Source organism: Vanacampus margaritifer, chromosome 5, assembly GCF_051991255.1.
Source record: "Vanacampus margaritifer isolate UIUO_Vmar chromosome 5, RoL_Vmar_1.0, whole genome shotgun sequence".
Lineage (NCBI taxonomy): Eukaryota > Metazoa > Chordata > Actinopteri > Syngnathiformes > Syngnathidae > Vanacampus > Vanacampus margaritifer.
This window is the reverse complement of record NC_135436.1, coordinates 21,255,493-21,271,805: the sequence shown is the minus strand read 5'-3', so window position 1 is coordinate 21,271,805 and position 16,313 is coordinate 21,255,493. Positions and strand designations below refer to the sequence as shown.

The window sequence follows — 16,313 nt, the reverse complement described above, 5'->3', positions numbered from 1 at the left end:
ATGAAACCTAATCCCATTTTGTCTCCCTAATGAAATTCCATTGCAGCCAGTTTGTGTTCATATTTGTGATTATTTTACAATGCATTATTCCCGGTGTAATTTACTCTCATCTTGTTAGCATTTATTTGCCTTCTTGGAGGGGCCGCAGCGTGTGCCCTTGGTGGCGCACGAGTGCTCTCCCTTAAAGATTAAAATAACATCCCATATGTCACATTACGTGTCAGGAAGCGTTATGCAGACCGATCACATGCAATGAAGCGGGCTCGTTCCAAACAGAAATCCGCCGCCGCCGTTCAGAACATGACCAGGGGCCGGTGACCCCGTGCGGGTTCTTTTTCTTCACACACTTCCTCCCTTGCTTTTTTTTTTTTCCAGAGGGAACTTCTCTGGAGGAGCAAGTGCGAAGGATAAAGGACATCGAGGCCATCGAGGACGACTCCTTTGTTCCGCAGGCTTTCAAATCATCCCGGGACGATATCAAGGTGCAGTTGCGGCCCTTTTTTCCTCCCTCATTCAATTCTGCAACAAATCAAACGTCCCCATTCAGACAAACGGGGTGCGTCCTGCTTCTGTCACCCACTCAGATGGAGACCAAACACATAAGTCATTATTGAAATGTTCCACCGATTTGATTTGTCGTAGCTCTTTTGAGAAGACAACATGTGACACAGATCTTGTGTTCACTTAGAGGACGTTGGCCAAGGTCAAGACCCACAATAACATTGACCTCCACCAGGGAGCTTGATGTCGCTGTCCTTTCACAACCGAGTACATCATACGGAGCCCCTAAAGAGTCATGAGGGGGAAATGAAATATGTTTCTCATTAGGTTGAGGGGAAAAAACGACATTCTCGTCCTAACAGGCAATTATCTTGTTTGGATGAAAAACTTGCTCGTCTTTACCTGCGAGCGATAGCCTTAACCGACTAAAAAGCATCGGATGTTCTAAATGTCTCTTGGATACAGCATAATGGGTGGCAACTTGCATGTAATGCAGCAACTTCCTTATATAATGAAGTCCCAGGTGGAAATATGACCAAACTAGGTCCTGCACTTTCACTCAAAAATGCAAACCAAAATGTAGTTGTAGTGTCTCCCGTGCTTGCATGCAATTGACTATTTTTTCATCCTAATGAGAAAGTTTCTTGTTAAAATGAGAACATTTTCTTTTCCTAATGAGTAAGTAACCTATTTTTTAAAAAATCCCCATGTCACATTAAAGTCTCCATAGTATGGAGAAATTCTAAAATAATAACAATAATAAAAATTTAAATAAATAAAAAAAACATTTACAGCACCATAATACCTTTGCTGTACCATTACTTTTCATGAAATAAAAAAAGAAACAGCATATTATTTTATTTAATAGAAATTGGATCATTAAAGTTAGTATTATACCATATATTGCTTTACTCTTGCACATCTATAGAAACATAATTTTTTTGCAAAATCAAGTTTAATCAATCATTTTCATTTGCAAAAAAAAAAAAAACTAATTGTGCCATAGCAATATAGCCATTACAAAATCCACATAACAAAATAGATTAAGTTGCCATTACATGAAATCAAGCATTAAAAACAATGGGGTTTTTTTCCAGTTTTTAGGTACATTTCAGAGGCAAAATGCTAATGCATAAAAGCAGTTGTGCACCACTGCAAACAAAAAAAGGCAGTAAACTGCCAGTGTCAGTTAAAAGTAGCATAATTTTCTTTGTAAATGAAAACTTTTTATTAGTAGTAGTATTATTATTAAGCAGCTATTTGGATGAACTTGATATTGTGGCTATATGTAGTGTTCATTTTGTTCAAACAGCTCCATGCATGAAACAGACTTACACTGCCACCTGGTGGACAAATGTAGACTTTAACTAAACCCATACACTAGTGGTTGGAATTAGTCTGAGCTGTTTATGTATTGGGCATGTCAGTGGGGCTTTATTTATTTATTTTCATTTATTGTAAGCTAACAGGTTTTGGCCTAATGATAACAACTACCGCATCATCAAGTTTGGGCGTTTTTTTTTGGGCATGGCCACACACAAAAAAACTGAAAAACTGAAATGGTAATAAAAAATAAAAAAACATTTTAATTGCATGATTTATTCCTACCGCCAACCATTTCTATTTTTCTTGTCAGACTGAGCCTGCAGTGAAGCAGGAATCGGACAGGACGGACTACGTGGACCTCAGTTTCCCCCTGTCCATCGTCTACAACGACAGCGACACGTTGGCTCATCCCGCGGTAAGCGGTCACCGTGACAACCCCTCGCGACACACTCCCAAATCCTCTCTGTCCCGCACGTCTTGTTGTCAGTGAACGTGGGCACCTGTGCATAGTGTCACAGTGCATCACATAGTAGGATCCTTAGTGTGTGTGTGTGTGTGTGTGTGTGTGTGTGTGTGTGTCACATACCCTCCTTCAATCACCTCCTCCTCTGCAGAGCAATGATGACAAACGAGAAGCAAAACTTTCAACTGCACTAATGCTCCCTGGGGCTTCCCACTCATCTATCTCCAGCGGGCAAACTATGTTATGACCTGACGTATGCAGATCTTCCCCTCACACACACACATAAACACACACGATATATACGCACACAAGGCCCCGCGACAGGTTGATGTATGGTACCAATATGCCCCAGGCGGGCCTCGGCCTCAGCTCCACTCCCTATTAGAACAGATGAGTCACATTAGGCCAGCGCATATACTGTCACCATGCACGCACGTACGCGGCCTCATTAGCAGTGCGACACGAGCGCTGAGCCGACAGACAAGAACTCACCCGTGTCGAACGAAATAGCACGGTCAAAAAAAAGCAGCGTGAGGTTGGGAGTGACGGATTGACATGTTGCTCACACACACGTAGACGACACACGCAAGTGCAAGAACAAATTTCAACGTACAACCTTCAGTTGTATTAGAGTTCTAAAAACTGACCAACCCTATTTACTCCCTTTAAGGAAAACATCATCACTCTAAAGTGCACTGTGAAAAATACAAATTTGTTCTTTGTGCATTCTGTCTCACACAGCTGTTCATGGACAAAGAGAAGGCTGAGGAGTTGTGGCTCAACAGGCTTATTTCACTACGACAAGAGAGGCTGATGGGAAGTCCTGTGTCCTAACCAGGGAACGCCGGGAGTTCCGTCCTATTCTCAGGATACCTTTTTGTTTCATCTTGACTTAGGGGATGTCACATTCTTCACAGAATTGTTGCTTCCTTTTAATATACCTGTTCTCATGAAACCTTGTGAGAATTTAATGTAATCTGAATTAAACCATATTGAAACTAAGATGGATTTCTGGTTTTGTTGTTACGTTAGTATTGTCTTATTAAAGAAAAGTAACACTCCCAATTAGAATGAGGTTTGATTCGAGAGATGGGAGGAGTAAGATGGCCGCCCTATGGCTTCAACTACTAGACGGGCATGTATGGGCTGCTATCCAGATTAGTGGGGCGAGTGTTTTCAGCGATGTCGTACGCTAAAGCAGCAGAGAGGTCTGAAGACAGATGCTTTGGTCGCTGGACAGGTAACTTCAGTTTACTAGTGAGTAAGAGCTATACTTTATGAAGCTTGTTAAACATGTAAAGTTGTATAATGAGACCAGCGTTTCCTGCGTAAAAAGCAGAGGGGGGGTGGGTTACGCATGCGCACTATTGAGAAAACCACAAACTCCTTCGCCGTAGAATAATCTCTATAATTCCTCTAATAAAAGCCCTATTTATTCTAACTTCGTGACCTTATTGCCAAAACTTAATGCTGTTGATGAGCCTGTGTTCATTCACGTCTGTTTTTTAATTATGAGTGACAATTTAAGGCAGTGTTGAGAAAACGAGCCGGGCCTATTTATGGAGCGTTCCAGATGGTAAATCTATCCCCAGCATGGGACACTTTGTCACCCCGCCATCGCCTCCAAATAGCCATTGTGGTAATGAAGTCCTAAATACAAGTATGTTAGAAAGCAAGAGCACAAACTAAAACTACCGCGTTACATCGCGACTATTGTTATTTGATCCACACACGCTGTCCCGCTGTTGTGGTTAGTAAATGTCATTTTGTAAGAAGGCATGTAAGTTGCTGTGATACAGTTACTTAACATTGACGATGATAAAAGAGAGTGAAGCGTGAGACTTTTTTTCAAGAAGCTTCAAGAGCGCCGTCGTCACAACTCCATCGTCAGAGCGCCGTCGTCATGACAACCTTTGGGACACAACAAGCTGGCGGACCGAAATTGTCTGAATCAACCAATCAAAGGACGGCATAACGTCACATGGTTGAATGCCCCGGGTCCTAAATCACCTGACCCCTCCTCCTCTTCCTCCTCCGTAGTGACATTACTGTACTTACAATCGAGCCCGCTGCACCTGTGGCGCACACGGACTATTATGTTTATTTAAACCATTTGTTTTATTATTTCACAGTTTTCTTTCCCTTTACGGCTTTTTCATCGAGATGTTCAAAAGCAGCAATTTGGGGGAATTTGATGACGACCCCTTCTTCTCGTAAGTTGTCTGCCTCAAAATGTTAAGCTAGCGTTTAGTTCTCCTAGAATGGGTGTTAAATAAATGTTGTTTTATGTAATTGAATAGAATGCTGGAGGACTTTTTTTCTTTCAATATATGTTCTAACTGTTTTTAAATGTACAAACACCCGTGAATAGTCGTTAGAAGGGTTAAAGGACGGCTATAAATGTCAGTTTGACTTCAAATATGTGCTAAATCTGCTAATATAACACAAAATCGACCAAACCAGTGTGCGCCTTTAAATGTTTGAAAACGTTTCTTGAGCGAATTAACGTGATTATTCTGTGTGTTCACATGCTTCACTCAACCTTTTGCTACACATTATTTTCAAGTGACACTTAACTGTGTATAGGATTTAGCGCCATCTGGCGGTGTATCAATAAATCCTTGATTTTCAATAACCATTATTTCAATAATAAAATATGTTAATTCACATCAATGTACATTTTTTTATATATATTCATAGGTCTAGTATATATTACATAGCCTTGCAGAAGGCTGGCGAATTGAATACCCTAGAGTCGACCTTTATTAACTGCACAGGCAATGTTTTAAGCAACATTCTTAATCATCATCATCTCCTGTGTAGAGATCCATTCCGAGCACACCGGGATCAAATGCGCCAGATGATGCGGAGCTTCTCTGAGCCATTTGGCGGACCCTTCATGCCGAGCATCACGGACGGGAGAAGCCGCGGCCGCAACGCGGCGGAGACTCCGGCGCTGAGGGCCGAACACAGGGTGAGAACATGACCGCGACGTATATGAACCGATTGAATGCACACATTAGTTGAGTTTGTGGAGCAAGCAAACTATGGAGACCTTAGTGGAGCAACACTTGCATATGCATGAGGTCATGTTGGTAGTGTCTGGTTTAGAAGAAGGTCAACACCCTTGGCCTCTCCAACCGTTAGATCTGTCACCCAGAGGAGCACTATTTATAGGTCTTTGTTTCACTAGCACACTATAGTTTCTTGCAAGTATGGAGGACCTTTTAAAAGTGATTGAACTTGTTCCAAACACAAAGTCATGGTCATAAAGCCCTGGTGAGTGATCTGGGTGTCAACAAATGAGATTGTAGAGTTGGCTGGCTGTTAACTCATTCACTGCCATTGATGACTATAAAAGTCAAAAATTAATTTGAACTGTTTCTATTAGTTAACGTTTTTTTTCCCACTTTTGTTAACAAGAGTATAAAAACCTAGAAAACATTTTATTGTACATTTAGAACAGATATCAAATTTGTGATTAATCGTGAGTTAACTAGTGAAGTCATGCGATTAATTACAATAAAAAAATGTAATCTCCTGACGGGATGATTATTTAAAAAATTAGGGGCGTCAGGCGATTAAAAATTTATCGCATGATTTCAATAGTTAACTCACAATTAATCAGAAATGTTATATCTGTTCTCAATGTACAAAAAAAATAATCTAGGTTTTCATACCCTTGTTACCAAAAGTAAAAAAAAAGATGTTAAACTATTAGAAATAGTTAAAATTATGTTTTGACGTTTATAACAGTCAATGGCAGTGAATGAGTTAAACGGACTAACCTGAGTCCTAAGTCTGCCGCCGGGTTTACGTGAAGCCTTGTATTTCGGTGAGCCCAAACGAATGAAAATACTCCATATAAACACCTCAAACTTGATCTGGATTTTGTTTTTAACTACTACAGTAGGCTAATGCAGGCCACCCACCATTTTGTGTTATTCCTAAGTTTTCTTTCCCATCCATTTTCATCATGACTGATTGTCATGTGTCTTGTGCCTCTTTGACTTCTCAATAAGTTGCTGTACTGTACCAAACTGAATTGAACGGAGCTTCTTGGTAAAAGAAAAAAAAAGTGGGTGTCAAGTGTTGTACCCGTTAACCTTCCCTCGAATCAGGTCAAGCATGAGAACCGGTTGAATCCCTCCATGTCACGGAGGCCTGTATATTTATCCTTGATAATGACTTTCATTGCAAGCTTGGCCTCAATAGGCAGCAACTTGATGCCTCTTAATTACTGCAGCCTGCTGCCATTAACTAGACAATTCGTCCTACGCTAATGACCTCAGAGACTGAACCACAGTTATCCAAACACTTGATTTCATTCTTTTAGTTTTTTGTGGATTATAAGTTTGTCAGTCTTCAAAAATCATATTATGTAAAAAGTACTCGACAAAGAAGTCCCTAATTATCTCAAAATAATTCATATATATCATAAAAATATATCAGTACCTTGCTGTTGTCGTAGATATTCACATGGAAAAATCCCCAACATAGGTGTATCAGATGATGGTTCCATTTTTTCCTCATTTGACCAATTCAGCGCTAACATTTGGCCAGAAACTAGCAGGATTTTCCATCAATTCAAGCATAGCAACAGTTGCTATGCCAGAGGTCATAAACCCCAAAATACCTGCCTCTGATTGGTCTATTGCTTTTGGTTAAGTAGCATAGTACTAATAATCAAAGATAATCGCCAGCATGCTAACCGCCATGCCTACGTGGCGGCCATGTTGGGAGGGGCAGCGTTCATTGAAAACAAGTCGGAACGTTTTCTTTGAGGTTTACTTTGTTGTCAATAGCAAAGCATGTGCAATCAATCTAATGCCATTTGAGAGAGAAAATGTTTTACCTGTGAAAAGTTGCTGCCAGTTCCCTTGCACCTTTTTTTTGTTTTCTTGCCATACACACACATGGAATTCGTGACTACACTCCTAGCTTAGCATCACACAGCTATTAGCTGTACATCTGTGGTCATGTAATTTAGCGTAATGGTTGAGGGTAAACTGAGATTGTGCCGAAACCTTTTGAAATACTGTAGAGGTCACTGACTTATTTTGTTGTGGTGGGTCACTTTTAAGTGAAATGTGTGACAACTTGGCAAGGCTGTTAGAAAACAGTCATAAGTGACACCTATTAACACCAATGAACTATTTCAAATCTTGAGTGAACCTAACATGCATGTTTTTGGATTGTGCCAGAGTACCCGGAGAAAAACCACGCCAGCCCGAGGGCATCACACATACTCCACACAGGAAGGCCGCAGCCAAGTGATTCGGACTCCGCACTTCAGAACTGTGAGGCAGATGTGTTGCCCCCTCAGTGTAATAAAACCTCTAAATCCAATTTCACTGAAAATGTACAATTTGGTCATTCTACAACAACCCAAAAATCTGAAAGAAGCTCAAAGCTGTACGGGGTTATACATCTAAAATAGAGTTATAATGATTGTCACGCCCCACTTGAACAGCGTGCTAATTTCTTGCCGGCTCTTTTCTATTATTTTTGAAAGTTGTCTCTTGTGTTTCCTAAAAAATAAAAAATAAAGTAACTTTTGACCTTCTGTTAAGTTGGAAAGGTCTTTAAAACATGGGTTGCTTTCTGACCAAAATGCAGGGATGTGATTTTTCCGCTAATTCGCGGAATTCCGCTTTTTTTATCTTCCCCCCCCCCAAAAAAAAAATCCGATTTTTTTTTAATTTTTATTATTAGTAGTTCATTGTGTATGCACATGACTCCGACAGATAACATCTTCTGCTATAACAAAGACATCTGTGGTATGCTCTAATATGAGTTACTTTTCATTTGGTCATGATACAATTATTTGTTCATGAAATTTGAACTCTTCAACATTATTTATGTGTTAACTTAGTAATCACATTAGTTAGATATGATGATATTCTCAGTGATAGTTTTTAAAAGCAAAGGCAGTCCAATGTTTTTGGACCTAGCTGGGTGCCAGCGGCCCCCAGACCCCCGGCTAAATTTTCAGATAATTTCACTTTGGTCAAATCACATCCCTGAAAATGCCAAGAAAATATTTTTTTGTAAGACGTATCAGTCATTCTCAAATAGAGGGCACAAAGTGTACTTCCACATCCTCTACATTAGGGGGCAGTAGCGCTCATTATCATCAGCGAGTCCACAAGGAGTATTAGCGCCTCTGCAGAGGTTTACTTCTGATAATTTTATAGACTAGTGATACTATTTCTAGATTGAGAGTTGGGCAGCGAAAACCTCAAACGATGAAACAACAAAAACAAGACATAATGGCAAAATAAGATGTGCTACGAGTCATGCTAGCTAGTTTGTCATTCACTCCATGAACTGCACCAAAAAAAACAAAAACTAAATATTTGGGATATAAAGTACGAATGTGTTGATGTCATTGTATTTGTTTATAAAATGTGTACTGGTCTGGTTGGACTAATGGTACAAGTTGGTCTAAATCTTTGCAACATACTAGATTCCCGGTGGGGAAAAGTAGTTGTTTAGCTTCCATGGAGCTAACTTAGCAAAGAGTGCTCACATTTGTCTGCGGTCTCCTGAGTGTAGCCACTCACTGCTTCATATCACCTTTCATCCTCTGGGCACGCTTGTTTATAAATGTACACTCACGTGGGGCTGTTTTGGAGTTCATATTTTCAATGGGCGCAGGTCATTTATTCGAGATCTATTATTGCGGATGGTGAAAATAGTAGAACCAAACTGTCAGTATGGTGAAGTGACTAACAACAGGTTCCTTATCTTGGACTCTCACACTCTTCTGCTCAAAGGCGGCCAGGTCTAAATATAATCAGGTCACAAATGGAAGTGGCATTTATTTGTCCATAGATGCCACCGTGGGATAAAATTGGCCCGCCAGATAGTGACCATGAGTGTTTTATTTACATCAGCTTGACCTTTTGGGAAAGAGCTGAGCGAGCGCTGCTTGGACCGCGCAGCCCCCGTGCGGCCTTCCCAGAATCCAGCTCGGTTTCAGTGTTTAAAGCCCGCGCTAATCTCTGGCAATGCGACCCAATTATGCACGGAACACAAGTCATTCAACACCAACGCTGATTGCGGCCCCTGCACGTAACGCGCACACGCATAGCGATGGATGTTGAGATGCTTAGCGGGGCCGCCGAGTCGTAAACACCGGCGGTTTTTGTCGCCCGTCTTCAACTTCATGTATCGGAATGAGTTAAGATCTCTAGCAAAAAAGCTCCACGTTGTGCGTTCTGACATGTGATATACTGTATACCTAAATGTCTATTCTTATCTTCATGATATTTTTCCAACCTACAGGACCTCAGTCGCTCATTGTTACCCTTTGATAGCACGGTCAGTAGATTTGTCCTTTGTCAAATGCATGGTCTAACACTTCTTGTGTTCCTCATCAACGTCCCAAAAGTCACTATACACTTTTTTTTCTATCCTCGACTGCAGTTCAGTGCCTGTTTGAAAAGGTTTATGGGCTTTACACTGCTCCAACGTGTAATAACAATTTTATGCTGAAAGGGATAAACAATACAGCGGGAGGCCTGCGACGTACTGCCGCCCATGGATGAAAACGGCAAACTCCTAGAGCAGGCGTTTTCACAAAGCAAAGGGAATGTCTATCAGCAGGGCTGCACTTGGAACTCGGCATCAACAAAAGATACAGACTTGAGTTTTTCCAAAGGCTTGAAGCAGATGATTATGATGTTCAATAACCTGAAGTCAAACAATTTAGTTTTTTTCACTCTCCCAAGCATTTGCAGAATCAGGCTTTTGTGGATCCTGAGTTGCAATGCTGCCCTCCAGATGATGCATGGATGCCTGCTCTAGGAGTTTCCAGTATTTTTTATTTATTTATTTATTTTCTAGTATTGGGCACAGTAGCAAGTCTACCACTGTGCTGTTTGTCTAGCACAGGTCGGTTTCGATTAACTTGCCATGATGGCGTAAATTGTACTACACATTGGAGTTGTGTGATGGCCAAACAAACAGTCTCTAAATATTTCTTGCCAAGCGGCAATTTTGCAACACTGATTCAATAGGCTTGAAAAAAATAACTGCAAAAACTAAGCTCTTGATGGCCTCACATCTGTTCGTTATTACCTGAAGTAAGAACTGAAATGAAAGAGAAAAAAGTGCTTTCGGACATTCTTTAGAGTCAACCTAAATAAAATGCATGTTTTTGGAGTGGGTTCAACCAAAGTACCATTGCATGTACAATTAACGTACGCCGTTGCGAGTGGTTCAAGCCAATAAGAAATAAATGTTTGCATGTCTGTGGGTGACATTGCCTAAATTTGTGTGAATTTTAGTGGGTCACAGTGTGGATTAGATGTAACAGTGATGACGCCAAACCCGACGCATGTTTATTAGTATATACAAGGAGTCTGCAACCTGCTACTCTGGAGCCGCATGTGGCTCTTTAGTCCCTCTCCTGTGGCTCCCTGTGGGCCTCAAAATTTTTATTTATTTTTACATATTACAAATTAATTATTTAGATTTGTTTTTAATGGATGTAGATTAAATAATAATTAAAGCTGCAATATGGAACTTTTTTCCCCATAAATAACTTTACAATAAGCTTTTTATTTGACCGTTTATGACTGAAATGCCTTCTAATTAGTTAGATTTAACACCTTAGCTGTTCACGATGGGCACTCCTGTAAGCCTCTGGCCAATAGTTCTCAGACTGGATTCGGGTTAGAATTTCCCGCGCCGTGTGTGCGGATGTGACGTAATGTGCGTGGAGTGTATGGGAAGAACGGTATGTGCAGTTTCACTTTTGGTCAGCAGGTGGCAGTAGCGATTCAAAATGGATTGTTCTACGTTCAGTAGCTTTAAATGTTCAAAAAACGTCAAGTACACATTTTTAAGTTGTCAGAAAAAATGGGTGAAATGTAGATGGAAAGGTTTTTTTAAATTACCTTTAAAAAATTATATATATACCATAAAGTGTCCAAAAAGGAAGAGGAAAAGCACCAAAAAATTTTGAAAATGTCCATGAAATAAAAACAATTAAAAAAAAAACGTCAGAGAATTGAATTAAGAAAAGCAGAAAAGAAAATGTTTAAAAAGTAACCATAAAATGTCCAAAAACAAAAAAAGCAGAAAATTATTAAGTTTTTTTTTTATGCAGAAAATGTTCAAAAACTAACTATAAAATGCCCCCCCCCCCCCAATTTTTTTAAAAATAAAATAAAATAATACTAATTACCATAAAACCATGAATTAAATTACCATGAAAAAGGCAAGAACAAAAAGTCAAAAAATAGCCATAACATGTCCTAAAAAGGAGAGGCAGGAAATTACCATAATATGTCCATAAAATTTCCAAACAAGTCAGAAATTTAACAGAAAGTAGAAGTCTTAAAATGTATGAAAAACAAAGTATGAAAAATTACCACACAAAAAAAAGACCAAACGCAGAAGAAAATGAATGCCTACATATTGGATGTTGCTCTCATATTTTTCCTTTATGGTGCCCCTCTAATTAGCGTTTGGGCGTATATTTAAACTAACACTAGGACTCTTATTTATTGACCTAAAATGACTCTTTTGACTGTAAAGGTTGCTGACCCTCGGTACACACACACATAAGAGAGTTGTTCATGAGCTGATAATGCCTTGAGAGCAGGTGGACTCCGAGCATAACCATCCACCTGCTGTGACTTTTCTTTCTACCTTGTGTGTTTATGCAGGACACCGCGACGAGTCCTTTCGGCATGTTCGACAGCATCATGACCAACATGAGGAGCAGTATGGACGGCATGTACAAAAACTTTGTGAGTTTGCACCCCCCCCCCCCCCCAACTGTTTTCATGTCTCTTCCAGTAGTACATTTGCAGCGCAAATAAAACAATTTGTGTTTGTTTGTCAGGACAACATGCCCACGGACCCAAACACACACTCGTTCAGCTCCTCGTCAGTCATGACGTATTCCAAGGTTGGAAACGACCCCCCAAAGGTGTTCCAGGCCTCGTCGTCGACACGCAGGGCCCCGGGAGGTGTAAGTGCATCAACACGGGGATATATCGGCTCTCTAATGTAGGATCGGGTAACCAGACTTTAGTCAGTAAACTTCTGAATGCTTCTCTGACGGTAGCAATCAAAATGGGGCGTTTTTATTTTTGTAAAAAAAAAAAATACAGATTCACATTGAAGGTGTACCTTATTTTGTGGACAATAAGTTAAGACTAGTTTAAAAAAAAAAAAAAAAACATGGTTATGTTTTGGAAAACAGCATGCTTGGGCCTGGCTTTGACTGGCTGTTTTACATCTTGGTGGCAAACTCACGCCACCTGGTGGTGGCTTGCAGTATTGCTCGAAACACATTGTGCTGTACTTTTGTTGGCTCGTTTCTCAGTGACTACAGCATGAATCTTAACTCGTTCAATGCCATTGACGGCTATTGACGTCAAAAATTCATTTGGACTATTTCCATTAGTTTAACATTTTTCCCACTTTTGTTAACAAGAGTATGAAAACCTAGAAAACAAATTTATTGTACATTTAGAACAGATAAAATTTGTGATTAATCGTGAGTTAACTAGTGAAGCCATGCGATCAATTACAATTAAAAATGTTAATCGCCTGACGTGATTTAAAAAAAAGAAAAGAAAAGATTATTAAAGATTAGGAGCGTCAGGAGATTCTGTTCTAAATGTACATAAAGTGGAAAAAAATGTTAAACTATTTTTGACATCTATAACCGTCTATGGCAGTGATTTTGTTCTTTTTTTTGTTCATTTTTTCCACTTTTGTTAACAAGAGTATGAAAACCTAGAAAACAAATTTTATTGTACATTTAGAACAGATATAAAATTTGTGATTAATCGTGAGTTAACTAGTGAAGCCATGCGATCAATTACAATTAAAAATGTTAATCGCCTGACGCGATTTAAAAAAAAGAAAAGAAGAAAAGATTATTAAAGATTAGGAGCGTCAGGAGATTCTGTTCTAAATGTACATAAAGTGGAAAAAAATGTTAAACTATTTTTGACATCTATAACCGTCTATGGCAGTGATTTTGTTCTTCCTTGCTGTTTTTAGTTTTAACTAAATAATTGTAATTTGGTTTTAATTGTCACTATCAATATGCTGGTTGATGTGCAGGTGAAAGAAACTGTGAGATCCTTGAAAGACACTGAAAGTGGTCTGGAGAAGATGGCCATCGGTCACCACATCCAAGACAGAGGACACGTCGTCGAGAAGAAAATGAACAAGAAAACAGGAGACAAGGAGGTCGTACAGGACTTCCAGAATATGGATGAATGTGGGTTCATCAGTTGATTTATCGTCGTCACGAATTGCCTTTTAATTCATTTTGCTCGTCTGTTCTGTTAGCCGAAGCGCAGTCCTTTGATGAGCAGTGGCAGAAGGAGTTGTCCAGGTTTAAGCCGTCCGGCTCCATGGGACAGCTGGAGCCGCTCCGACGACGCAGAGGTCAGCAAGCATCTCTAACTGGTCCTGAGCAAAGCCAAAGGTTAGTAGTACAGCAGCACAGCGCCTCCGTTTATGTGATGTGCGTTTTTCAAGAGTCGAGTTTGAGTTAGCAGTGCTAAACGGTGGCAACAAACATCACAACAGAACAATTCTTGATGAAGTTCTTATGGAAGTTTGCTAGCTTAGTGCTAACACACGATGCAAAATGCTATAGACAGGCTTGCGAAACTAACATCGATTTAAACCTTCAACTTGGGCTGCTCGATTATGGGGGGAAATCACGGTTATTTTGGCACTAAATGAAATTACTATTCAAACAATTATTTTTGGGTACAAAACAAGAAAATATTTAAGCATTTAAAAATATTAAGACCAATTTAAAAAAAAAACTAATTATGTAAGTTCCTTTTGGACCAAACTGAATTTACAATAATATATATTTATAATAATACATATTTATTTATTTATGTTGGCAAAAACTTGGAAGTTGGAGTGCCGTAGGACGATAATTTTTTTTTTATTATACAAAACGAGAAAATGTTTAAACATTTAAAAAATATTAAGACCAATTTAAAAAATAAAAAAAACACTAAAATTATGTAACTTTCTTTTGGACCAAACAGAATTTATAATATATATCTTTATAATAATATATATTTATTTATTTATGTTGGCAAAAACTCAGAAATTGGAGTGCCGTCATTTAATTTTTTAATAAAAAACGAGAAAATGTTTAAACATTTCAAAATATTAAGAGCAATTAAAAACAAATAGAAGCACTCAAATTATGTACGTTTCTTTTGGACCAAACAGAATTTAGAATATATATGTTTATAACAATATATATTTATTTATTTAAGTTGGAGTGCAGCTTGTGCACTGTGCAGTAGGACGATCATGTACTTTTTGGTACAAAATAAGAAAATGTTTTAACATAAAAAATTTTGAAACACTATAATTATGCAAGTTCCTTTTAGATGAAACAACATTTATTAAATTGGTTGCAACTGTATAAATGTAAACAACTCAAATTAGCATTAATAATCTTTTTTTTTTTAAAGATTATGCTGATTTTGTAAAACTGAAATTGTAATTGAATTTCAATTAATTTCACAGTCGTTCCTTCAACTTATTAACAGTGTATTCTTATACTGTATGTTTTGTTGTTATCCACAGAGAAGAACCCAAGCCCAAACTTAAAAGTATCCTGAAAGCTTCCAACTCGACAAATGAGTAAAATCATCATCTTCCCAAGTGCTCCCAATACACTCACACAGACATCACACACAAAACGGAATCACCCCCATCACCCGTGAATTGGAACATTACACAATTTGACTCTTGTTATGCTCACTGCTTCTCAAAAAATGTGTTATTGTTGGGCAGTTCATCCGCAGCAACTTAATTCAAAAACTCATTCACTGCCAACCCAACCAAAATGTCTCTTTGACGTCAAAAATCGTCAATGGCAGTGAATGAGTTTCTTCTTTCACCCTCCGTATTTTCAGTGTCACATCTAAGCGTTTTGAGGAAGTCAGGAAGTGAGGCGTTGCACATAAAACAGGATAACCGTGAAAATGTTAGCTGGATTGGGAATGAGTGGACCAATCGGTGTCCTCCATAGAGATAGGTGAGAAATGTACAGTAAGTGGCACCTATGCAACGCCTGAAGATTTAAGCAAAGTTGCAGTTTCATCAGGCAGACAAGACATCATTTCTGTATTTGAAGAAGAGCAAAGGATACCAAGTTTTTGTTTTTTATGAAATGATTTTTTTTTAACTCTTAGTCCACGAGACAACATTAGCTGTTGATTGACATGTTGATGGGATGCAAGCCAAAAAAAGAATCCCCCTTAAACTGTCACTGTAGGGTCATAACAACTTGAGTGACTGACTTAGGAGCCACTAATGCACTTAGAATAGTTCGAATGTATCTTGTTGAGTACCTGAAATGTCTTCTATCTGCTGTAATCTTTGTACAAGGAAACTTTTTTTTTGCCCTTTTTGTATTATTTTTTTTTCATCCAACCTCAGTAACGCATTTGTTCTTGTATATTTTGAATATACATTTAGCATTGAAAAAATTAAAATGTCTACACAAAAATGTGTCTACAACCATTTTGGGATCTACGGACTTGCTCTGAAACGTTACTATTTCAATTTGTCACACATGTCCATTACACAATATGCAGCCGCTCTTCTCCGTACAGTCTAAATGAGACCAAACTATTGAACGCAATGTAAGAATAAGACAGGACAACTATGGAAGAAATTGAGTTTGAATTTCTAACAGATTTTTTTTTCCCTAAAATTTGTTTTAACTCAAAAATTAATTTGAACTATTTCCATTTAACATTTTTTTCCACTTTTGTTAAGAGTATGAAAACCTAGAATTATTTTTATTGTATATTTAGAACAGAAAATTTGTGATTAATCGTGAGTTAACTAGTGAAGTCATGCAATTAATTACGATTAAAAAATTAATCTCCTGACGCTGACGCCTACATGATGTTCTTAAATCACATTAGCCGGTTAGAATTTTTAATTGTAATTAATCGCATGACTTCATTAGTTAACTCACAATTAATCACAAATTTTA

The 16,313-nt window shown here is 38.6% G+C and overlaps 2 protein-coding genes across 6 annotated transcripts in view; both read left to right on the top strand.

Moving 5' to 3' along the window:
• Window positions 1-3,292, top strand: part of rsrc1 (arginine/serine-rich coiled-coil 1) — a 131,301-nt gene extending 128,009 nt beyond the window's left edge. Inside the window, exons 8-10 of the mRNA XM_077566946.1 lie at window positions 376-482; window positions 2,138-2,242; window positions 3,032-3,292. Coding sequence (XP_077423072.1) covers window positions 376-482; window positions 2,138-2,242; window positions 3,032-3,124 — 305 coding nt within the window. The 3' untranslated portion in view covers window positions 3,125-3,292. The remainder of the gene's footprint in view (window positions 1-375; window positions 483-2,137; window positions 2,243-3,031) is intronic.
• A 104-nt stretch (window positions 3,293-3,396) lies between these two features.
• mlf1 (myeloid leukemia factor 1) lies at window positions 3,397-16,042 on the top strand. Of its 5 annotated transcripts, XM_077566439.1 has the most exons (9): window positions 4,313-4,503; window positions 5,114-5,264; window positions 7,495-7,590; window positions 9,581-9,616; window positions 11,971-12,054; window positions 12,150-12,278; window positions 13,385-13,544; window positions 13,616-13,754; window positions 14,891-16,042. In XM_077566439.1, exons 1-9 carry the CDS (start codon window positions 4,454-4,456, stop codon window positions 14,949-14,951), a joined length of 906 nt encoding a protein of 301 aa, XP_077422565.1. In that variant the 5' UTR covers window positions 4,313-4,453; the 3' UTR covers window positions 14,952-16,042. The 5 variants fall into 5 exon arrangements, with proteins under 5 accessions (XP_077422563.1, XP_077422565.1, XP_077422562.1 ...); XM_077566437.1 differs by lacking the exons at window positions 4,313-4,503; window positions 9,581-9,616 and adding an exon at window positions 3,397-3,530 and having other exon boundaries at window positions 7,495-7,617; XM_077566436.1 differs by lacking the exon at window positions 9,581-9,616 and having other exon boundaries at window positions 4,314-4,503.
• Window positions 16,043-16,313: the final 271 nt, after the last annotated feature.